Source organism: Centrocercus urophasianus, unplaced genomic scaffold (assembly GCF_019232065.1).
Source record: "Centrocercus urophasianus isolate 14NV4802_14NV808 unplaced genomic scaffold, USGS_Curo_1.0 seq_21, whole genome shotgun sequence".
Taxonomy (NCBI): domain Eukaryota; kingdom Metazoa; phylum Chordata; class Aves; order Galliformes; family Phasianidae; genus Centrocercus; species Centrocercus urophasianus.
This window is the reverse complement of record NW_024884767.1, coordinates 14,925,678-14,951,431: the sequence shown is the minus strand read 5'-3', so window position 1 is coordinate 14,951,431 and position 25,754 is coordinate 14,925,678. Positions and strand designations below refer to the sequence as shown.

The following is a 25,754-nucleotide window of genomic DNA, read 5'->3' as shown; positions in this document are numbered from 1 at the left end:
TAGCTGGAGTGGTTTGGCCACAGGCCAGATCTTCCCCAGTGAACACTCCTGAGCATTCTCTTCCGCTCTTCTACAGAGCAAGCAGCTCTGGGGGAAGGGGCTTGCAAATGTTCCCAAAGCGATATCGATTGTCACACAGTTAGCACCCATCAGTTGCCTCCTTGACAAGTCACTCAGAGTCTTATCACAAGAAAAACCTCAGGAAGCAAGCTTTGAGCCAAAAAAAACTAAGAAGGATTCTCACAGGCCCCCAGTGTAAGAAGGATGCAGAGCTGTTGGAACAGGTCCTTAAGAGGTCTTAAGCACCTCTCTTGTGAAGAAAGGCAGAGGAAGCTGGGTTTGTTTAGCTCAAAGAAGAGAATACCCTGGGGCAACCTCACTGTGGCTCTCCAGTAGTTGAAGTGAGTTTATAAATAGAAGAAGAGCTGACTTTTTTACACAATCTGATATCACTATCACTATCACAAAGACAAGAGTGAATGGCTTTAAACTAAATGAGAAGAAATTTAAATGAGATATTATGAAGAAATTCTTTATTTATAGGGTGGTGAGGCACTGGCTCAGGCTGCCCAGAGAAGCTATGGATTCCCCCATAGTAATCAAGGCCAGATTGGATGACGCCCTGGGCAGCCTGATCTGATGGTTAGCAACCCTTCCCCATGACAGAGGACTGGAAGTAGATGATCTTCCGTACTATGCCATCTTGTCGTTCTGTGATTCTGTGACTTCATTGACCATTAGATTGCAGAAGGAGAAGATGGTGAAGTATCAGAGGTAGTAGACTCAATACACTTTCGTCTTCATCTAATATGGAGGCTTATTTTGGCTGATTACATGGTGTTAAACTAGGTTAAATTTGTCTAATGTTTTCACTGAAGCTCTCCCAATTAGATGATGTCACTAGACTTATATGGCTAACAACAAATGTGCATGAATTACTCTAGAAGTATATTGCAGCACCGTTTTTGTGTCAAGAGTTATAGAATCATAGAATTATAGAATTGATAAAGTTGGAAAAGACCTTAAAGATCATCAACTGCTACCTGACTATACTACGCTAACTTTAACAACCCTCCACTAAATCATCTCCCTGAGCACCACATCCAAATGGTTTTTAAACCACATCCAAGGATGGTGACTCAACCACCTCCCTGGGGAGCCTATTCCAGTGCTTAACAACCCTTTCAGTAAGTTTTCCTGCTATCCAACCTAAACTTACCCCAGCACATCTTGAGGCCATTTCCGCTCGTCTTGTCACCTGTCACCAGTGAGAAGAGACCAGCCCTGCTCTTCTGTAAGCTCCTTTCAGACACTGGAAGAGGGCAATGAAGTATTCCCTCAGCCTCCTCTTTCACAGACTAAACAGCCTCAGTTCCTTTAGTTGCTCTTTGTAGGCCATATTCTCCAAGCACTTCACAAGCTTAGTTGCCCTTCTTTGGACTTGCTCCAGCTCCTCAATGTCCTTTCTGTACTGAGGTGCCCAAAACTGAACACAGTAATCAAGGTGAGGCCTCACCAGTGCTGAGTACAGGGCCGGGATGACTCCCTTAGTCCTGCTCACTACACCATTCCTGATACAAGCCAGGATGCCATGTATGTGAACTTTGTCAGAGTGTAGTTGTCAACACTTGTCCTCATGAATGTTTGTGGTGGTGTGGAAGGAGTATGTATGAATATGATATACCTGACTTTTGTTTTTGTAGTCCGAACCTGTGGAAATGGACTTTAATGTGCCTTGAGCTATTTTTTTTTTTATTCCAGTTCTGGCTTCCAGCAGTCTATTCCATTTAATGCCATCTTTTGCACAGCATGTCCCTAAATTTCTCCAGATCCCATCTATTGTTAATTTTCTAGTTCATAGTCTTCTCGTCAACAGAAAGTTGGTTTCACCTACTAGACATAAACTGCCATCAATGTCAGCCAAAGACAATTTTGAAAACTCTTTAAAAATTGCTTACAAGATTTAATTTTAAGCTGGTAAGGCAATACATTGTATTAAAACAAGAAACCACCCATTTATATTCTTCAGTCTGAGCCACAGTCCAATATACTACCATTTTTTGCAGTAACATTTTATAATCCTTTTCCTATCTAAGATGTGCTTTGTCTTAAAAATAGGGTCAGCTATTTGTATCATTTGGCCTCATTCCTGTCAGAAACTTCATTAAAACAATTGTTAATATTGTTAAATGTGTTTAATTTCTGTCCAAATGTAGTTATAGTCATTTCAGTCCCCTGGAGTTTTGTACCAGAGACTCCTGCTTTATCTCAGATTTGTTTTTTCACCTTAAATAAGAAAGAATATAACAATGTTTTTAGAAAAAAATGATAATTCATGACTTCCCACTGGCATGATACTTCTCAGGGCTCTGTATTTTTTGTTCTCCTTTGGATGATGAGACTAACTGTAATTCTGCTAGTCCTTACTCTTTCACACCTAGCTGGTGGCTTTCTCTGAATTCTAGTGCTCCATTGAAGTTCACAGATATAAGATCTACTGTATGTCTTACATCTGTGAAATGATGAATCTCAGAATAGAAAAGCACTAATCTTTAATAAATTTAGATTGTGCTTTATCCCATAGTCTGCTTTTCACAGTGTCTTCTTCTGTTTGGAAGAATGCAGGGCTTATGCTAAGAATGTAATACATTGCTGTGTTTGTGTAATACTTTTCCCATGTTGCTATTTTCAGTCTATGTAATCACTGAGTAAAACTTATTTCTCCAGACTCACACCTGCTAGTACTGTGTACTGACCTCTGGACAGTTTTGTATGCCAAATAGACCTGCAGTGGTCTGTGTAGCAGTAATGTCATAAAACTATAGTCAGTTATGCAATATATTTAGATATAATCGATTATGTTTCTGCAGTTGCATTTGGCAGTATTTCAGCATTGATTTCTCCTACTTTTGAAAAAATGTATCTTACCAGATAGTTCCTGGGCAAGTGTTTCACCCTGTAAGATGAAAGGTTTTTTTTGATGGTGGTTGCTGGGCTTTGTTTGTTTATAATTTTGAAAAGTTATCCAAGAAGCAAAAAAAAAGAAAACATATGCTTGCCTAAGAAGAGGCCACGTCTTAGTTTCTTCTGTTTGGCTGCTGGAAAATGCAAGGTACATGCAGAAATGCTTATACCTTCAAAAATATTTTAAGATGTACAGAGTAGATGTATCTAGGCAATGAACTGAATTTCTTGAAACATCGTTTTTTAAAGGATGAATTTTAAATTCATTTTGGTAGCATATCTTCATTTAATGTAGTATTTATACTCAAGGAAATAGAGTCAAAATTTAGTTTCTATACTGAACAGTCACAATGAAAACAACTACAAAAATTAGAGCAAAAAGAAAAACTGTTAGTGAAACGACTCAGTGTAATTGAATGACCAATACGATAGAAACTGTGTGAATTTCAGGTGAACAACAGTTACTACAAGCCTGGTACCTTAGGCAACAACTCTGATCTGTTTATTCTTTGTTAGGTAGCAATGCTTGCAGAAAAAAATCCTGAAAATAAATGTCTGCTGTCTACCAATGGCAAGAAATTTCATTTTCTTCACTATTGACTGCAAAACATTTCCAGAATTGCAACATACACATAAATAACAGAAGCATTTGACCTTCGGCTAATAACACAGTAGACCTCAGGTTTCACCTATTGAGCTCTTTCTCAGTTAAAATTATCCCTCATTCATGAGAAGTGCAAGGAGTTAAAACTGGAATCTTTTTTAATGAATTTGTTATGTTTCAAATAGAGTTAGTAGTTAATACATGTCACTGAATCAGAAGATTAACTCTTATTTCTTGGCTGCCTGGTGGCAGTATCAACAGGAAATTGTAATAAGTTCAATTCAGTGAAAGATAAGAAGCTCAATTGTTTTGGAAAAAGTTGTGCTGAAGTGGAACGTAAACAACATGTATAGGAATGCTGGTCATTTTTGTTATTCACTCTGCATGATTATAAATGGTGTTTCTCTTGTATTCTTAGGATCATTCTGACTGAATGATCAAAGTCACATGCTTGGATTTAATTTAGAAATGTAGAGCCAAGTTCTGGGTTCTTTCAGTCTACATAGTAGAGAGAAAAATGGAAAACGCACACCATAGTTCCTAAATTCATTCATTTGTTGCTCAGCATGTCAGATGAAGTTTCCAATTGTTTTCCAGATTCTTTTCCAAGGCAGAGAGTTGGTATGAGATTGAGGAACTAATTTTTTCAAATATTTGTAGTGTTCTGCCAATTCACATACGTCTGTGTCCCTGCAGAAATTCTCATCAAAAACCCTCCCCGTCTGCCTGAGACATGCATAGAGTATAGAACTCAGTAGAAAAAAGGTTGCAGTGTCTAATCAGTCTCTTAATTAATGGTGAACAGAATTTTTTTTTATTGACTTGTTTTACTTCTCTCAAGTATGGGAATGCAGGAGAGACCCTCTGAAACCATGGCAAATATAGTTCAAATTAAATATCTTCTTCTGTTGTTGTAAAGAGAAATGAAAGAGTAAGACAAACACCTATCACTGATTACTATGTAATACACTGTTTTCTTTTTAAAATGGCCCCAAAAGTAACAAGAAAAACAGGTTGAGAGCTAACCTCTTCAATTCTGATGATGTATTAAATCATAGAATCATAGAATGATAGAATGGCCTGGGTTGAAAAGGACCACAACGATCATCTAGTTTCAACTCCCCTGCTATGTGCAGGCTTGTCAGCCCATCAGACCAGGCTGCCCAGAGCCACATGCAGCCTGGCCTTGAATGCCTCCAGGGATGGGGCATCCACAGCCTCTTTGGGCAACCTGTTCCAGTGCATCACCACCCTCTGAAGGACAGAAAGACGCAGTCAAATTGGTAGATGTCAAATTTGGGAAAGACAGGAAATTTTTAGAGGATACCTATTACAGACGTAAAGAAGAAATACATAAAAAAACCCCTGCTTTTCTGTATGAAAAGAAAATATAGGTATTGAAATAAAATTTTCCTTAGCTTATTGATTACTTTAGAAGCTGGCATCTTGCTTATCATAATGAATTCACTGAGCAGCAAAAGCGTGCACTCTGCCTATTTCTTTTCTGTGGCCTTTTCCCAATAACAGTTTAGTATAGTAAGTTGTTAGAATAAAGTTTTTTTGTTGTTGTTTTGTTTTGTCTTGTATTTGCTAGGAAAAAATGATTTGGAGAAGGGAAAGTCGGTAGAAATAAAATGGTTTTTCTCTTGAAGTATTGTGTGGGGACTGATTCAAGTCTGAATTCAGTTGCAGAAAATAATTAAATTGGTAAAATAGTCCTGTGTCTTAACTGCTAGCAAACTTTGAAAATTTAACTAGTGGGTGGTATTTATTAGAAGGTTGATTTTGAAATGATGCGTGTATCGGTAAAAGTAAATTCTGGTATTTTTCTCCTTGGTGAGCAAGGGGAAAATTGTGTGTTGCTGAGGTAGCAAACTTTGTTTTCTAGTATTTACAAAATAGTTAAAGTAAAATGAATGATTTGTCAGGAAAAATCACATTGTTCCCTTTTTCCAGGAAGTGGTTATGCAGTTTAAACGGTATAACAAGAAAATGCATTGTAATTTATATTGTAAATTCACTTTAAATTCTCTTCTTCCTTATGTTGTGAATTATAGCACATGGTGAGTAAAGACTGGACTGGATTTTAAGGTTTCTGTGCAAGAAGTTGCCATCTCTGCAGACTAAATTTATGCATGCAGATCTGTTCCCCTAAATTAAACTTACCTAATTATTGTGTTTGTTGCTTAAGAAGGAACATTTTTTTGTCCTGCTTTCAAAATTAGATGTATGCTTTTTATCAGCCTGTTAGTATTTTGGATTAACCTGCAATGAGCAAACATTGTCAGGAATCTATTGAAATCACTTGCTGATAAGGTTGATGTTATCTAGCATATTACAGCAGTTGCAGTATTTCCAGTTAGCTGTAATCACAGGTATCTTTGAATATCTGCTGTCAAAAAGCAATTAACACAAATGGGTTTTAAGGACCAAATTGTGTTGCTGCAGTTCTGTGATGAAGGCTGTTTATGGATTTGTGGTCTCCCTTTTTTTTTAAACCATGAGCATTGGATGTTGATTATATTCCCGTGAGATCATGTGTTAATGAAATAACTATTGATGGCAGAGATATGATGCTTTTTAGCAAGGTTATTATAACTTGTTTTTTCATTTTTCAAAACACTCGGGTAGGAGAAAACAACATAAATAGAGATAATTTTTACCATAAGCATTAGACATGTTATCATGCTGCATGCCTACAACAACCAGAAAGAAAACTGTAGTGTTAATTTGTACTTGTGTATTCACATAGTAGTGGTGATACCTGACTGTGTAGATTTTCAATTGGTTTTTCAAATCCTTTTATTTCAAAATCACTTCCAATCTATTTTGTTACTCTCTTTCCTTCTTTACTTTCTTTTTCTTTCTTTCTTTTATTTTTATTTTTATTTTTTTCTCCTGGAGTATTTGTCACCTTGCTTTTATGGAACTTTTTTCCCTTGTTTTTCTTTCTTTCTTTTCTTTTGAAAAGTACATTTGGTTTATGCCTGTACTAGGTCACTCTAGCCAATTGGTATGGGCAATGGCTGTTTAGAACCCAGCGACAGTGCTCTTGATGTACCACTGTTCCCTTCTGCAATTAAATTCTGGAGCCAACAACCTTTAAAGAAGCAAGTATGTTTGTTAGGACATGGCACATTTTTTATGCTTAATAAGATATGAGGAGTAAAAGAGCTGATTGAGAGATCTCTTTTCAAATCTGGTGATAGAAATGAATATAGTGTTCTCATCTGTCAACAAGTTTTGGAAAAGCTGTACTTAGCACCATTAAATTTTGTTATTTTTTGCAGTGTTCATTTTACTGCAGCAAATAGCTGAATCCTCATAAGGCTTCCTTGTCCTTGTGTGTCAACCATGACATTTACAGCTGGCCTGGATAGGGTAGCATGGAAATGCTTTGAGAAGTATCTACCAGTTAATTGGCTCAGTGATGACTTTTACGACATCTTTTTTGTATATCAATGGAACTCAATTAGAGTAAACCAACCAGTTCTTTGTATTCACTCCATAAAAACCAAGACCTGTCTTTGCTTATCCCATTCTGTTATGCCATTGTCATTTTTCAAAATTTGACATTTTATCCTTAGTCTTACACAGTAAAAATGAATGCAGATTGTTTTTTTCTTCAAAGCAAAAAGATGTGAAGAATGCTCAGCTTTACTTCAGCTGTTGCCTGAAGAGCCTCTGTTATTTGCAGCTGGGATTTATCCAGAACCATTGCATTCTCGTCTTCCAATCATGCCAGAGAGACAGATAGCTACTGAAAGATTTACTCTTGTGTTGCCATGACAGAAATCCTTAGTTGGTCAATAATAACAACAGCAATAGGAAAAGCAGCTCCCTTTTTATTTAAATGCTAAGTGATGGACTGCAAGCACACTCAAAAATAAATGCTATGGTTGGCATAAACAGCTGACACTTGTGGAAGACCGATAGGTGAGTAATGATGGTGCAAGGGGGCATGATTTGCTTGCAGAATCTATTGTTAGTAGTAGCAGAAGACGAAGCTAATATTTTTAATTTTTAATTTATGCTTATGAACACAATGAAATATCTGTTCATGTACAAGAGATGATAGACTTCTGGGGAAAGAGTATAGGCAACCTGTCAAAGGTAGATTGATACTGTTACTTCTTACATTTCTGTTCAGAAGTTGTATTTTTTTCAGCCTCTACAAAGTGTTTTTTGTGAGGATAAGACGTTCAGGCATATCTGGTTTAATTAAATTTGTTTATGTTGGCAGTCTGAGGCTACATGTTACTGTGACTGGGTTGCACAACAAATGTGTGTACAACTGACACAGTCCACTGTGTCCACTGTGTCCACTGTGTCCACTGTGTCCACTGTGTCCACTGTGTCCACTGTGTCCACTGTTTAAATCTCATTTTAGTGAAAATACACTCATGTACAGGTCTGGGGTTTGGTGATGCAGGTGCCACTGAGGATATACTTCTTGTGGAAATTTTTTTTTCAGTTGTAGGATGTGGAAGGTCTGAGATGGCATTAAATGAAATAGGTCTGTAGCACTGACTTTTATACTTGCCACTTCTGATGCTGTACTGAGCTGAAAAAATAAAGGCCTATCTCTGTTATGCATATTTTATATATTTTTCAGCATAGGAGAAAGCTAAATGGAAAAAAAGAACAAAGAAAGGAAGAAAAAAACCTACCTTTTCTTCAATTTATCCTTTCCTTTGCTTTTCTTCCTTTTCAAAACTTGGAAGGAAATGGAGCTACACCCATCACACTTCAGTTTTCTCTGCTGTACACTGCCGTAGCATGTTCTGTTTTTTCAATCTCAGAAACTGTAAGCTTATCAATATGTTTGCTATTTGCTGTTCTTTCCGTTCTGAAGTCCTTTTCTGCTTTCTCTCTTGGCAGCTGGCTCTTTGCTTGGAAGTCTCCTGGCCCACTCTGTGCTCTCGTTCTGCTTGCTTCTCTCACCACCTTGTGTTCTGTCTTTTCCATTCTTTTGTCCTCAGCTTTCTTTCCTCAGCATCTTGTTATCTCTGCCCATCTCATCTCTGGATATATAGACAGATACATACAGATCCGTACATACATGTTCTTTTCTATTTCACCACGGGGACAATTTCTCTTCAAAGATCCTCCCTGTGGTCTTTCTTCTGGTGCTTTGAATGCAGGATTGCGATGATACATTTGTGTGATATATACCACACCACACAAGGCAGCATGCCTTTTCAGTGTGGTTTCATTGTTCACGTTAGCTTTCGTGGTCAGTATGGGACACGGAGGAGAAAGGAGATAGGTATGTGATTTCCCCCCTCCCTTCCCCCCCTTCCCCAATATTGGCTGCATCAAGGGTGTATTGCTCCCCGTCAGAGATGTGTAGATGTCATAACCTGAAGTTCATAAGAAAGAGTAGTCATGGTGAAGTTTGTACTGCTATGTAGAGTCTTAAGAAGAGACTGCTGTGACTGTCTTTCACTAAGGCTTTGCTGTATTGTTTGCAACACTTGTGGGTGTAATTCTCCTAACTGTGAAGAGTCGCTATTAGTGGCCTATATAAAGTTTCCTTCATGGTTATATAAAGAAAAATAAACACTTTCAGGACATGTTCTACCTGACATGTTCTGGACATCCTTAGAACAAGGTGAATCATGCTTCAGAATTGCCCATTTCTCACTCTGAACTACAGAAGGAATTTAGGTTGTTTTCTCTGAAGTAATTGATAACATTTGATCAGATGAGTTTTGCTTTCTGTTTTTTTGCAAATTCAGGTGGAAAGAAGGGAATTGTCTTGAGTCAGGCAAGTAGCTTGGTGGTTGAGGCAAGGTATTCAACACTTAGCATTGCAGACTGTTACACAAATGGGGAGATAAAGCCAAGGTACGGCAAGATTGTTTGTATTCATGAGACATCCAGTTTTGAGAGCCCCCGTATAGAATCACAGACTATGCCTAGTTGGAAGGGACCCATAAGGATCACCCAACCAACCCCTAGCTGTGTATTCTAAGCTCTTTCCAGTGCCAAGCGAAACACTGTTTCAGTCTTTATAAAGAAAGGCTACACATTTTCATAGCATGCACAGATCATGTTTACTGCTCTGAAGAAAGAACTAGAAGTTGGCCTAGTTTTACCATCAGTGTCATTACGCCTAGTAAAAACACAGAATGATGGAATGGTTTAGGTGGAAGGACCTTAAAGCCCACCCTGTTCCAACCTCATGTCATGGACTGGGTTGCTACCCTCAGGATCATGGCCTGCTGTAAAGAATTTCTAAGATCTAACCTAAATTTCCCCTCTTTCAAATTAAAGCCATTCCCCCTTGTCCTATTACTATCTGCCTGTGTAATAAAAGTCTACCTCCTGCTTCTAAGCTTCCTTCAAGTACTGGAAGGCCACAGTGAGGTTTCCTTGAACCCTTTTCTTCTACAAACTGAGAAGAGCTTCATTCTATCTTCAGAGTGAAAAATTTCCTTAAAATATCTAATTTAGATTTAGATAATCTCCCCTCTTTTAGTTTAAAACCATTACCCCTTGTCCTATTGCTACTGGACTGTGATATTACTTTTTCCTGCAAAGTATGCCATCTGAGACTGTCCTGGCTAAAATAACGTGATTCCTCTTACAATAACTGTAAAAATATGATGTTTACTTAATCATATGAACATTGAACATTGCTAAAAATAAGCATGGAGTATTTTTCCTTTTTTTTTTTTTTTTTTTTTTTTTGACTCATTAATGAATTTCGGAAGTGAAATCAAAACAACAGCTTGGCTGTAGTAATGTGTGGCACTGCAGGAGTATTTGAGTAAATGCAAGTAATTTCAAATTGTGTATTGTCCATTTGCAGTACTGTTGACTAAAAAAATAACTTCCTGTTTTTGTAACTAATAGCTCTTACAAAGTTTTTGCAGACAAATCAACACTTCACAAATTCTTAGGAGCAGCCCAGAGCAACCCAAAAACATGTGGCTAACAAAAAGGCTGTAAGCTTGCTCTTCTAATTGTTTTCTTGCATCTTCTGTAAGTGAACTGCTTGACCACACTAAGTAGTATGTGCAGCAGTAACATGCCATTAGCATCAGAAGGCTTTCCCTGGGGGCTGGTAGCAGCTGCAGCTTTCTCCGTGGAGCAGGCAATCCCTGCAGTTCCAGTACTCCCCTTGGATCCCCTCATGTGCCTGTGTCCTGAGGCCTGTGGCTGGTATGCTGCTTCTTCTGGGTACAGGCAAGAATTGCTTCTTGTGGGCATCTGCCCCCCTCGGAAGCCATCTCATGAATGCAGACTGATGGATGCCTCTTTCTGACCATGGAGTACTGAAATTTCAGAAACAGATTTCTTTTATTAATGATTTCCTCCTTTCTTTTGTACCAGAGGAGGTGTAGGTTAGACATGAGGACAAACTTTTTGTCTCAGAGAGTGGTCAGGCACTGGAATGGCTGCCCAGGGAGGTGGTGGAGTCGCCATCACCAGCAGCATTCGAGAGGTGTCTGGATGAGGAGCTGCAAGATGTGGTTTAGTGCTTGTGGTAGCAGTGGTAATGAGAAGACAGTTGGACTACATGATCTTGTAGGTCATTTCTAACCTTGTAATTCTATGATTCTATGATTTTTACTTTAGGAGAGAGGAGGGGCTTTAATTTATCACAGCTGGTGTTTTTCATTTATCAAACAAACTATACCTCGACACACTAAGCATCCAGACTAATTACCCGTAAATCTTTGTTCATGGGTAATTACTGTTAACTCTTTGCAAATTAAATTCATTCTAATGAACAAAATATGAAGTTCTGACTTTCTGCCACTACAATTGATAGGAGTAGATTTGAAACTTAGGGGAACAATTTAACATCTTCATACTCTGTTCAGGATAATAATAGATATAAACAGGGGTTAACTCTTGTTTTTTTTTAATATTAATACCATTAGGCCTTTCTGATAACAGAAAATGTGCTGAAGCTGTATTTCTTCTTTAGGACCAAAATTTTAGAGACTTTTGGTGAAAAAAATATGGGGGAACTGGAATAGCTAGTTGTGTTAATCACTATATGGGAAGTGTAAACATTATTTCAAAAACTGTGTTGAGTAGATGGTGACAAATAGTGACTAGTTTCATCAGGAAACTAAGCACATTTGTTGAGACACTGGAATGAGAAGCTGCTCAAATCTTTTCCAACCACAAATTACGTAGCTAATGAACCAATCTGTGACCTCTCACAGCACCAGTGGTATTTCCTAGCAATGAACATGTAAATCTAGAAGTTGCTCTTAACTAGGTTATGCCTTTGCAAGGACCTCACCATCCTTTTTATATTGTGGAGCCAAGAACAGCATGTAATATTCAAGGTGAATCGTGGAATCATTGAAGTTGCAAAGACCAATGGGATCATTTAGTCTAACAATCAACCCATGCCTGTGTCTGCTCAAGACCACGTCACTAAATATGCCATCCACCCTTTTCTTGAAAACCTCCAGGAATGGAGGGTAGCATGTTCCAATGCATTGCCACCTTTCAGAGACAATTTTTTCACTAATATCTAACCTGAATCTCCCCTGGTGCAATTTGACACCATTACCTCTCATCACTGTTAACTGGGAGAAGAGGATGACCACCAACTTGCTACCACCTCCTTTCAGGTAGTTGGAGAGAGCAGTAAGATCTCCCCTAACCCTCCTCTTCTTCAGACTAAGCAATTGTAGCTCCCTCATCTGCTCCTTATAAGGCACAATCACTAAGAAAGTGGGAGAATCTCCTCTTTTGCTTTGCTGGCTGTGGTATGTTTAATGTGGTATTTCTGTTCTCGCTTCCAGGGCACACTGATGCTTATGCTGAGCTGCTGTTAGCAGCACCTTGAGGTCCCTTCCTGCTGAGCTGCTCTCCAGCTGCTTGTCTCATGTGTGTATCTTTGTCTGACATTACTCTGTCCCATATGCAGCACCCAGTGTTTGCCTTTGCTGAACTTCCGGCTGTTTCTAATTGCCCTGTGCTTCAACCTGTCTGGATGTCTCTGGAAGGCCTCTCATCATTCTGGGGAGTTTAAAACACTTCCCAGTTAAACATTATCGGGAGAGTGGCTACTTTCTAGTCAGCAGGGACCTTGCCAGACTCCCAAGACATTTGTTAAATTGTCAGTTTTCTGTATCATTTTTTTTTTATTCTGAGCAATCTTGATATTTGAACAGGGAGTTTAATTTTGAAGTCAGTAATTTCATTGATCATTTGATCCTCCTATTGTGTGTATACAAGAAGAAAATGCATGCATTTTGACTTCATACCTCTGCAGGCTATATAAAAATTCAGTATTCTCCATGGGAACCGACACGACTTCAGTATTACTGTGGTGCTGGCAGCAATGATTTCTGTGGCTTCATAGCCATAGAACGTTCTTTCTGTCACATAATTTAATTGGACAAACTAGATCGTGTAATCGTTCTTTGACTGCATGAAGCGCAAACTAATTTATTTTTAAAAAATCAATTCAGAACTTAAGGAATTTAATCCAAATTAAATTTAGAGGAGATTACATGCAGGAGTGTGTTTGTACTGAGTTGATTCAAAATGCAGAATATAACCAAGGGTGGCACAGTATGGCATTGCTGACCTATTTAAAAATATATATATATATCATTTTACTGTGTCTAGTGGAAATATTCTCAGTGCCATTTCTTTCATTACAAAGATTGCAGCTGTAGGAATTTACCTTTTCTGACTGTGACCAAATAAATGTGCAGCTATTTTATTTTGATTCTCTTGTTTCAGAGGTAGAAGGGCTTTTTTCTTGAGTTGGGCAAGAAAGATGTGTTTTCTCACCCAGTTCAAATTCTGAGTGTTTTTTTGCTTTGGCTTTTCTTTTTGCCAATCTCCACCGTGAGTCCAAGCCTTGTTCTGCAAAATATACTTTATCATTTATGGCCTTTATGTGCAAATTCTGTTCACCAATTCTGTCTCCATAATCTCCCTCATGGGCATTCCATCTGTGTACACACTATTTCTGACTTTGCATACTTGAATTGTGACTGTGCCTTTTCTCTCAGTTTCACAACTGGATATGTACATATCTGCATGTATATGTATGTATATATTTACTAACTATGAAGAGGGAAGAATCAGTAGGATTAATTTGAAATATGTCAACACCATATAGTGAGTACTCTTATGGTCAGTCTCATTTGGAGTATGGTGAATTTAATTTCATGTTTCTACTCTGAGTTGGAAATGGATGTAGCACATTCTGCTATATGGATCTGCAAGTGATTACCAATTGCTCAGGCTTAACGTCCTCTCAGTTTCTTCTGCTGAAACTATTCGTGCCATAGGATTAAATATTCCCTAGTTGTGGTACCTGTTGCTTATCATAGAAGTGCCCAAGCCATTGAGTATAGGTGGTCTCTCCTCTGTAGTACTGTTAAAATGTATTATTCAGATGTAGTAGAGAATGCTTGCAGAAAATAATGCACATGTTGCCACAAGGGTTTTTGCTTTTTACATTTTTATTTCCTGGCAAAATATGTCCATGAAATGTTTCATTGATATGAATAACGTTCAAGCTTTTGAGGGTGCTACTGTTCGCAGTCATGGTCCAATGCTTCCTAATGCTTTTGGTGATGATGTCTTGAATCACTATGACCCTCCAAGGCATACAGTCTCTGAAAGGTTGTATGTGCTGATTCAGAAGAAGGCTTACCAAGGTTCAGCAGGAAGCTTCCTAGCCTCCTCCTGTAATGACCTTGAGACTACAGAAACAAGCTGTTTGTGTCATTCTACTGCTCTTGACCATCTCTTATAGATGTACTGTCATGGATTTCTTCTTGTTCAAAGAGATGTGTGTAATGAAGTTCAGTACAGCAAGGTGCAAGGTTTTGCACTTGGCCGGAGGAATCCCAGGCATCAATATAGACTGGAAGGAGCAGTCCTTAAGAGTAGCCCTGCAGAGAAGGACGTGGGGGTCCTGGTAGATGAAAAACTGAACATGAGTCAGCAGTGTGTGCTTGCAGTTTGGAAAGCAAATTGTATCCTGGGCCGCATCAGAAGAGGAGTAGCCAGCATGGACAGGGAGGTGATTTCCTCTCTCTACCCTGCCTGCCTGAGGCCCCCGTCTGGAGTACTGCTTCCAGGTCTGGAGCCCCCAGTACAAGAAACACAGGAAGCTGATGGAGAGGATCCAGAGGAGAGCCACAAAGATGGTCAGGGGACTGGAGCACCTCCCCTACGAAGACAGGCTGAGGGAGCTGGGCTTGTTCAGTGTGGAGAAGAGAAGGCTTAGGAGTGACCTCACTGCAGCCTTCCAGGACCTGAAGGGAGCCTACAGACAGGAGAGGACTCAACTCTTTGAAAGAGTAGATAATAGCAGGACAAGGGGAAATGGTATTAAGTTGAAGGAGGGAAGATTTAGGTTGGATGTCAGGGGGAAATTCTTTACTATGAGAGTGGTGAGGTGCTGGAACAGGCTGCCCAGAGAGGTTGTGGGTGCCCTGTCCCTGGATGTGTTCAAGGCCAGGTTGCATGGGGCCTGGGCAGCCTGGTCTAGTATTAAATGTGGAGGTTGGCAGCCCTGCATGTGGCAGGGGGGTTGGAGACTCATGATCCTTGAGGTCCCTTCCAACTCTCGCCATTCTGTGATTCTGTGATTCTATGTGCAGTACAGTTGGCTGTATGGTGTGTATTATATGAGTGTATGTTACTCAGGAAATTGATATGGTAAGAGCCAGTCCCCTTTCTCTTAAAAATCTCCAGCTTTTTGGAATTAATTATTGGATCTTAGAAAGCATGATACGTCTCTTGAGGACAGACTTCATTGCTTTGGCCCATACGGTCAGCGCTATTGTTGGGTCTCATAGGGCCTTAAATACTGTGCTGAGATGTAGCACTTCAGTGCGTCCATTTTACTACTGGCTGACACTGAGTTATTCAGAGGTGTCTGAACACAAATGTTATATAATTATAGAGTATAATCTGAATCATTTATAACCAGTATGGTTTAGCCAGAGGTTTTTCCTCTGTTTAGCTAGTCCATAGAATACAAAGGTAGTACTTTGTAAGTAACAAATAAAGCTGCTGAGACACCCTGTTCTAGACCTCTGGAGAATGTAGTCTGACTTCCCACCCTGATAAATGTCTCCCAGATACCAGTGCCATAACTTTATATTATGAGTGCTCCTATTTAGCTTGTGGTGGGTCTTGAAAAGGAACTGAAGCTCTACACCAAGTTGTTTGGTTTTGCTTTGAACAAACCTCTTCAGTTTCCTCTGAATTAATCAGAGTGCTGCGTGCTTCATTTGCTGCTGTACTTCACTATTTGGACAACTGGGCAGGAAGTACCACAGTACTTTTCCTCTTTTCTATCTCCCCTGCCATTGCTGCCAGTAGTGGTGAAAAACAAATAAAGAACGACAACGATAAAAAACAAAACATCTGCCTTAATTGTTGCAAATGGCCTTAACAAAAACAAAGAGGCACCTTGAGCACTTGCAGTTCTATTGCCTGAATAATAACTGAACTGCACTGGTTTTATAGAGAGCACATTTCACTGTTGTTTTTGTTCCATGTATGGGGGGAAAATGAGGTATTTTTACCTGGTGTGGGAAAAGTAGAAAATGTTAGCTAGGAAAATCTGTTTGTTGACGTATTCAAAGAGATGTATGTACAACTATTCTTCCTTTTTTTTTTTTTCTTTTTTTTTTTCTTTTTCTTTTTTTTTGATTTAGTGGGGCTACATCCATTGTCTACAGATGCAGGCAGAAAGGGACCCAGAAACATTACGCCATCAAAAAGTTGAAGAAGACAGTAAGTGTTTTTTGTTTTGTTTTTGTTTTTACAGTTTTTTGTTGTTGTTGTTGCCATTTAGTTGTTTGCTTTTCTTTTTTCCTTTGGGATATGTTTGGGGTTTCCTGTTCTTTCTTTTAGATGTTGTTTCTTAGTGGGAGGGAATGGATTAGACTGAGGACCTCACTAACCTTTTTATTTTCTCTAACTGGAATTCTTCTGTTCCTAGTTTTAGAGGTAATAGTATTCTGCTGTGAATCTCTTGTCCCCATAGCTTGCTTCTGTCTTCATCTGGTGTTGTCTGTATGGACCTGGATTTGGAGAAAGCATTTTAGACAAAGATTTCTTCCACTATCACTTCTATGTGAAAGAAATGGGTTCTATGTCATTCAAATTTTCTTTGATTACATATTGCTTTAGTATATTGACTTGCTCAAAATATAAATATCATCATATAATTTATTTTTTTCAAAAACAGATTAAAACACGGATTCACATTCAAGTAAGATTAAATATTTCATGGAGGCTTTTCTCTGCTACAAAACTACCGGAGGACCAGCTGAAACATCACTTATTTTTAGAACTCTATATATATCACTTTTACCAGGGCCATTGTTATGTGTTACAAAATAGATGGTGGAAAGCATGAAGAGAGACTAAAGAGGAAGGCTTAGTAATGGACTGATAAACTTCAATCAGCACAAAAGAAATCATAGAATCACAGAATGGCCTGGGTTGAAAAGGACTGTAATCCTGTAGTTTCAACCCCCCTGCTATGTGCAGGGTTGCCAACCACCAGACCAGGCTGCCCAGAGCCACGTCCAGCCTGGTCTTGAATGCCTCCAGGGATGGGGCATCCACAGCATCGTGGGCAAATGAGAGATAAGGAAGAGCAGTTCATATTTCTAAGAAGGGAAGATAAATTTGAGGGGAAGAAAACAAACTGTGAGATATGGGTATGATTTCTATTTGTGAGTGGTTTTGATTCAATTTATTCTAGTTTTAAAACATTCATTAGTCCAGTAGTGTTTGCGTGCAGCAACATAATGAGAGGTGGGTGGACATAAACATGTCTACATGCTGAATTAACTGGTGGTCTCTGTGCAACATGTAACAAGCAGGTTCTACGTGAGTAAAAGGTTGGTATTAATTTGCCATCTCTGAAAGTAAGCCAAAGTTTAAGCTGTCATAAAAATTTAGTTTTGTTTGCTGCATTTGAATTAGCACCTGGTGCATTGCAGAAACAGTCATTGCATTGCTGGAGCCTTCTCTGTTAATCAAAATGCAGAGAACTGTATTTGTAAATTTTAATCAGTTTTCTATGCCTATGATTCCTGTAACAGTTTAAGAATATACTTTCTTACAATTCATGTTCTGCAGTGCATTTTGAAGAAAGATATGACTCTACAATAGTTTATTTGCCCCTTTTTTGATATTTTAGAGATAAATTCACATTCATGACGATCACGTTACTACTAGATCCATGCAGTATTTGGTTCTGATTTTTTGCTGACTTTGATTGTAACAAAGATTTTGTTTTTAAAATGATAATAGTTAGGGAAAGATGGCAAGCAAGAGGAACATAAGCATATGGTTATGTATTTCAGAACAGCAATAGCTTAGCTTAATGCAGCTTTCACTTGTATCAGCGGTGTGTTTAAGCAACTCATTTAGCTAAGCTGTTCTGGTGTAGTCATATACTTTGGGATGCTTTATTGTGCCCTTAGAACAAGTGATATTGCTGTTTGACTGGCTTAATTGTATAATTGAGAACATTAAAGGAGATACTGTAACAATATGTTGTGGTTTGTGTCTGTGTGCCATGAGCTCCTCTGGTTGCTGTCCAAATTGGACACATAATTATTACCACCGAGACAGGACTAACTGTGTGGTAGTATTTCCACAGCAGGAGGCCTGATATTTGCTCAGAGCCTATCTCAGTAAAAATAACTGTGTGGGCCAAGTTATACACTAAAATGTTGATTGGCTTAAGTTTTCAGTTGGCTTTTTTAAACAATTATAAACAAACAAACAAACAAACAAACCTTAACTAGCAAAACAGATGGCAGTTCAGTAGCTGAGAAATGAAGGGAGAGAGAGGAAGAGCCTGTGACTGCTTTTGATACACAGTCACCTTTCTTTGATTTTCTTTCTTAAATATATTTAAGGGAGCTCTGAAGAGCACAGGGGATTAGAATACAGAGGAATATATTGAAAGAGCAAATTCTCAACTATGTCCAATCAAACTGCCTGATTTTAAACACTGCAAAGCACAGAACAAGAGTAACCTGGTGAGAAAGAGTGTCCAAGAGAGCAGAATGCAATCAGGAAGCAAGTGATCCAGCTTGCACTGGAGGTAACAGTGGTGTGTTGCTTGCTACAAGCTTCTCAGAAATTAATGCTTTTTTTCTCATGGGAGAGGCTCAGATAAGAAACAAATGATGCTTTTGGATTAAAGTTGTGTGCTGGGAACAGATTGCAAAATACATAAAACACCTGACCATGTTATTTTCATTGAAGTAATTAATTTTTCATTTTGCTTTTCATTTCATTTAAAAGCAAATGTAACTTTGGACAGGAGATATCAGCCAATTCTCAGAATACAGATTTGTGGAAAGATGAGAGTTCTTAGAATCTTCTGAAATTAGTATTTTTTTAGTATATTAGGGCTAGCTGGATGAACCTATGAACTGAGGCCAGCATGAAAGCCATGTCATTGTTTGAGCAGGTAAATACCATCCAAGGAATAAGGTCCACCTCAGCCTTAAATTTCCTGCAGAGTCTGGACAAATTGCTTAAAAAATATTGGAGAGTATCACCACTGGAGAAAATAGATGACCACTCCTCTGTGCCTTCCAAGTTGAGACACTGAGGGCTTGCTTATTTTTTAAAGGTGCCAAGTTCTAATTGAAGAGCTACCTGAGAGCTATCACTGCAGTAAAGCCACATGCTCGGAGAAAGGCAGAATAGGATTCTGAGGTAGATCATCTGGATTTTGGTGCTCTTCTGCTGCCAGTTCAATCTGTGCTCCTGGCCAAGTTATGTGCTCTTTTTGTTCCTGCTTCGTCAGCCATAGCAAGGAGGTAGTGTTTATTGATTTATCTTCACAGTAGTGCTTTGTAAGATAGCCTAGTCAATATCGCTAGGTTTTAGTTGATACATATTTTCTCATAAGAGCAGTTAAGTATTATGAAGCGTTGGAGCCTCTGTGCCTCAATACTGAGACATCCAAGTGCAAAGACTGCTTTGGAGAATTTCATTCTGTTTAGTATGTGAGTGTCCTCTCACAGGATTTGTGATATTTAAATATTTCTTAGGTACTTAAGATCATTTTTATGAAGCAACATTATTCTTAATACTTTAGGTCAGAAAAAAAGCAACATTTTTTAGGCTACACATTCTGGCAATAGTTGTACTGGGATTAATTCTAATATATTTACTGTAATTAATTAATAGTTTTAGATTATTTTAGATAATCTAATTAATCTAATATTAATTCTAATAAATCAGACTATTTGAGAGTAATTAATACTCAGTCTGTGGAGCAGAGAGAAGTATGAATAAATGGGAAGGTAACAGCTTTCCCACCTGGATAAATGAGGTTGGATAGCAAGGGCTAAATTTAAACGTACTGTGATATATGTATATATAACAAGCTCCATACATTCCCATTTGTACAAAGAACATAAAGATTGGGGCTTTTTTATTCTGAGTTGCAGTGAATTGGTGATAATAAGTTGTAGACATGACACGTGCAAAAGTTGAGTCTGTTATCCTGGAGTAGTGCTGTTTTCGTTGAAACTTTCCAATTGAATGAGAAGGCAAGTGCTATAGGTGTGTATTCTGGAGAAAGAGTGTAGGGACTGTGTGTCATACTTGGGAATTGTCAAATTTAGTAAGTAGGATTTCCAGTGACTTTTGGAGAAGATGTGTTTGTGCTATAAAACAGAAATTTTCATCTGCTTCCATGAGGCCTTGCAGGATTTTTAGCTTGAATGCCTGCTGCTTCTGTATTTCTCTGCTGCTGTAGAATCTCTGATGAGACCATATATGCTGGTCCTTTGGTGCAATAACCATCAGTACTTTTGCTGGATTGGCATCTAGGAAGAGCAGAGGAGTAGCTGAGTAAGCTAGTCCACAGGAAAAGTGAGAGACAGTTTCTGAGTTACTTTTTACTTTCCTTCAGAGAAGGAAAAAGATATCACTCTAGAATTGAAAGAACCTGTCCTACATGCATAAAGTTATTTAACTTGCCATCTGCATTACAATGTATTGTACTATATCTCATTGCAGTGCAGATGACATGTAAAAAATCATTTAACGTAGAGTAATATTTTTTTGCGTGTCACCGTTTAGATTGTATTGCTGTGTTCTTCCTGCGTAAGTCATCCCTCAGGGTAAGATTTTAAGGAGAGAGTATGTGTGTTGTATCTCTTCCTTTCTGCATTTAATTTGCACACAATTAGCTAACATTATAACATTCTTCTTCTTCTTTTTAGAAATACAGAGATCGATCAGTTAAAAAAGGAAAACATAAAGCTCAGCTCATTTTACAGTTTGAGGAAGCTCAACCTGCTGCACACTTTGCATTGTTAAATTAGTATCGAAGAAGCTAAATAATATCCCTTAGGTGATTCAGAAAAAAATTCACTGAAAAAGAGACAATTGACAGAATCTTTTGTGAATTTATCTAAGCTGCATATTTTTTTCCACCAACCCATCCAAGCGCATCTTGTTTCCTTTTCACCTGCAGTGATTTGTTTTCTCCGTGGCTTCAAACAGTTCTAGAGCAATGTTTGTACGTAAGTGTAGAGAGGCAAGTGGGGAATAGAAGTTAAGTGTGCTAATACATGAGGATATATTTAATGCTGAAAAGTAATGAGTTGATGGACAGATGTAAATACTAGTTTACCCTCAGATTGTAGCCCTTCTTTCTAGAAACCCATCATTATTTACAGCCAGTAAGAGAAGCTGTACCTCAGAGAAGTGAGGGCTTTGGTATAGATAGATGATCCCTGGGGATCTCTGAAAGTTTTCCCTACTTGCATTGTAGGTGTATGCAGGTGTATGCAGTGGTGGAATCACCGCAGGTGTAGCAGTTACTTATTTTGGAGGAGATGGACTCAGTTTTCTTGTTCTATGTTGTTGAGCAAAGAATTAAGTAAAATATGCTTTCATGTATGGAAAGGCCAAAGATGAGAAACCATAATGCTGCCTTCAGTGCAAGTAGTTCAGTTGCTGAAGTAGGACAGGAACAGTTTATGACTTCAAACTGCATATCCTGGGTTTATTACCAGGATTATATTATTTATGGGTAATAAAACATTTTCCCATAATTGTAAAATAATAATAACTATAATACTCCCTCTCTGCCTTTCTTTTTAAGTAGCCATCAAATACTACCATTTCTTTCTAATAATTATTCCATTCAACTCTGGTTATGTTGAATGAGACAATGTTTGAAACTTCAGCTGTTCATCTATTACGTAGTATTGTTGAAACCTTCTGGAAGCATTTCCATAATTAGTAAGAATTTACATAAATGATATTTTAAATTATTAATTTAGTAATATTATAGTCACTTTGATTTATGGTCTTTAAGTATATTTTAGAATTGCAAAGATCCAACTTCTGTGGATTTCTAAGCAATAGTCTTAGGGATATCAACTTGCAGCAATTTAGATTTTGTTGTAGGGGTACATAAAATTTATATTAGCTTGAACTGTTTGCAATAAATAGAACACAAAGCTGTGAGAAGAAATAGCATGATAATTAGTTGTAGATTACTGAATATATATATTACAAATATATTAGAATTTGAAAGAAAGTTAAAAGAAGACACAATCAGAAGTACTCTGTGGCATGGCTTTCAAGTATTTGTTGGAAAGGTCCTAATTTCTGCAGATCAGAATCCCAATTCCCGCAAATGAGAAGTTAAATTATATTCAACAGAAATTTAGGAAAATGATACATGTTACCATTACAGTTTATTTTAGATATTCTTGTTGGGTCATTATTGTTCTCTAGCTGCATCACAGTAATAAGAATAGTTCTTTCATGTTTTGTGGATGGAACTAACATAAGGCACTGAGGCTAGCAGCTGGATGTGGAATGAATCTGTGACCAGGCAAGTAGCACAACAGTGCATAAAGCAGCAATAATGACCTGCGGCATACATTTCTTCACAGATAAAATCTGTGGGGATAAGGTACATATGTACAAGGCTTTAGGTAACTGCTTGTCTGTTACTTGCCTTACAGTAGCTGACAGAATGAAAAGCTCTAAAGAGAGAGGCTAAAGTGTTACGTTTCAGTTTTACTAAAACTGGTTGGTGAAAGGAGGACTCTGTTGAGATTGGCATTCAAAGCCTTTTAGATCTCTTGGTCAGTTCTTTCAAGGCTGGAATGTGGATTCAGGAGATGGTGATGCCAGTGCTCTTATGTATTGCAGCTCCTTAGTGAACCATAGTGGGAGTTAGTTTTGTGTCCTTCACTATATGAGAGGTCTAACTCAATGTCAGAAGGATGCCTTTATCATCTATAAGCTTTTCTACTGGTATTCTATCTTTCCTGTTAAAATTTTGCTTGGAGGCAGAAACAACACTTAAGGTTTTCTTCTGTGAGGATCTGCTGGCTTTCTATGTTACCTAGGTTAAAAAGAGTATAATCTGTGAATTATAAGCAGTTCTGGGGACATGGACTCTTATTTTGTTGTTGTAGTTGCAAAGTTACAGATTCTATCTACTAGCAAACACTGAAGTGACTTTGTGACTTCAGGACCCCTCATTGTTGGTGTCCAGGGCTGATCTACCAGAAGACCTTTTCAATATCAAGAGATGCTAAAGTCCAGGTGCAGGTCTAAAGATTCTGGGTAGTTTTTCAGAGATTACATGCAAGACTTAATCCATACCTGAAGTTGTCAATATTTATTCCTGTCTGATGTTTGATAAAGAAAATATTCTCATTTGATCAGCAGACTCCCAGCCAGGCATTACAAAATTGAGTGGTTGAGTATGTATTTCATCACAAGGAATAATCTGGTATCTGTGTTGGGTATTACAACAGTAATGCTAGCCCTTGTGTGTCAAACCTTCATTGAGTAGCAGTGAAAGCTGACATGGACCTGTGAGTGTGAGTTAATGCAGAGAATTATGTGAACATTAGCTTTATATTTCTGTGCAATTTATTGAATTGCTGTGGGCATCAAACTTTGCCAATAATGTAAGTAAGAACAGTATATTTATTCTCAATTTTTCTCATGCAGCTGAAGTCTTGTAAAAAAATAGAATAGCTTTGAGATAAAATGATATAGTAGATGATAGGAAATGTTCTATCATCTAACAGCTTTCAGCTTCTAAAGGACTGTGATTGACAACACCAATCTGTACAGTTGATACGTTGGAGGGAACAGAAGCCATCCAGAGGGACCTGGACACGATAGAGAAGTGGGTCCACATAAACCTGATGAGGTTCCACAAGGCCAAATGCAAGGTATTGCACTTGGGAAAAGACGATCCTAGGTATTAATATAGACTGGATGAAGAATCCCTTCAGAGAGGCCTTGTGGAGAAGGACTTGGGGACCTGGTGGACAAGAAGCTGGACATGAGCCAGCAGTGTGCACCTGCAGCCCAGAAGGCCAACTGTGTTCTGGGCTGCATTAAAAATGGGGTGGCCAGCAGGGAGAGGGAGGTGGTTGTCCCCCTCTACTCGGCTCTTGTGAGGCCCCATCTGCAGCACTGCGTCCAGACCTGGGGCCCCCAGTACAGGAAGGAGGTAGAGCACTTGGAGCGGGTCCACTAAGATGATCAGAGGGCTGGAGCACCTCTCCTATGAGGAAAGGTTGCGGGAGCTGGGATTGTTTCGTGTGGAGAAGAGAATGTTCTGGTGAGACCTCATTGTGGCCTTACAGTACTTGAAGGGAGCTTATAACAGAAGGGGGAATGACAGTTTACATGAGTTGATAGTGATAGGACAAAGGAGGATGGTTTTAAACTGAGGCATGGGAGATTTAGGTTAGATATTAGGAGGAAGTTTTCCACTCAGAATGGGTGGTGAGAAGCTGGAATGCAGAGGAGGCTGTGGATGCCCCATCCCTGGAGGCATTCAAGGCCAGGCTGGATGTGGCTCTGGGCAGCCTGGTCTGCTGGTTGGTGACCCTGCACATCGCAGGGGGTTGAAATTGTGTGTGTCATTGTGGTCCTTTTCAATCCAGGCCAGTCTGTGATTCTATGATTCTATGATGACGTGGTGATACAGTGTATTTATTTGGAAATGTGGTGATAGCATGAAGTCTTACTAAATGCCAGATGTCTAATACTGATTGCATCATTTAGACTGAAACCTAGCTTAATAAATTTTAACTGTGTTTGTAGCTGTAAAAGTGAAATTGGAAGAATGGGCAAGGAAATGGCAAGTACAGTTTTCTAAATAACCCTTTAAATGTGACTATTTTGAACTCAGGAAAAAAATGCACTTAGCTGAGATGTACATGTTGTTCTATTTTATAAGTGTCTTCCTCTGTGCAGCTTTGGGAGCAACAGTAATGGCAGTGACGCTATAAATAGTGAATAACTGAAACAAGCAGTTCATGAATGCTCGGTAGTCTGAAATCCGTTTTTGTAAGTGGTTCAACATTTATCAAACATATTTACATAAAAAATCCGCGTATAAATTAATCACAAAAGGAAATAACAACAACATTATTGAGTTAGACTATAACGTATAGTAAGACTGTTCTAATGAATATATAACTTACTCTGAACCTATGCAGAAAACACATTATTTTAAATCACCTGTGTTGTGTAAGCTATAAGAGCTATTAGAACCTTGTGATTCATCCTTATGTGGCACCATCAAGTTAAGCAGGAAGATACTTTGACCAGGATCTGTGTGGTTTTGAAGAATATGGTTTGCTTCTGGCCATCTTTACCCTTAAAATATAATGTTGTAATATGGAGGATCTATTATCTATCAGATAAATCAGCACGTAACTATTGTTTGTAATCTGTACAGTCCCACAAACTATCTCTTTCCATCTGATAGCTTGTCTATAAATGCGTTCTGCTCTTTGACATACAGAAGTGTTGCTCCATTGATGGTAAAGATTTACATTTAACATTAACAGTATTATCATATGAAAAAATAACATTTTTTCTTCTTTCTTGAAAGCCTTGTGCCATTTGCTTGTACAAGCCCATATGACCTGCATTTGCAACCAGCATGTTTGCATACAAGCAGACCTTTAAGCATCTAATAAAACATCCTGAAAAGACAAATCCAAGCGCATAACTTGCAGTAGTTCCATGCAGGTGTGTACAGTCTGAAGAATATACATCCATTGAAGAATTGTAGATACAAATTGGAAGTGTGGACTTGTGTCTAAAGGCAGAAAATACTTGATTTAATAAGGAATAGTCTGTTTCCCTTGCATTAATAATATGAGTGGACTTACGGTGG

At 38.4% G+C, this 25,754-nt stretch overlaps 1 protein-coding gene across 1 annotated transcript in view; it reads left to right on the top strand.

Moving 5' to 3' along the window:
• The window catches only part of CAMK4 (calcium/calmodulin dependent protein kinase IV), a 152,559-nt gene that overhangs the window by 51,857 nt on the left and 74,948 nt on the right, over nucleotides 1–25,754 (top strand). The window contains exon 2 of the mRNA XM_042822839.1: nucleotides 16,240–16,318. Within this exon, the coding sequence (XP_042678773.1) occupies nucleotides 16,240–16,318 (79 nt within the window). The remainder of the gene's footprint in view (nucleotides 1–16,239; nucleotides 16,319–25,754) is intronic.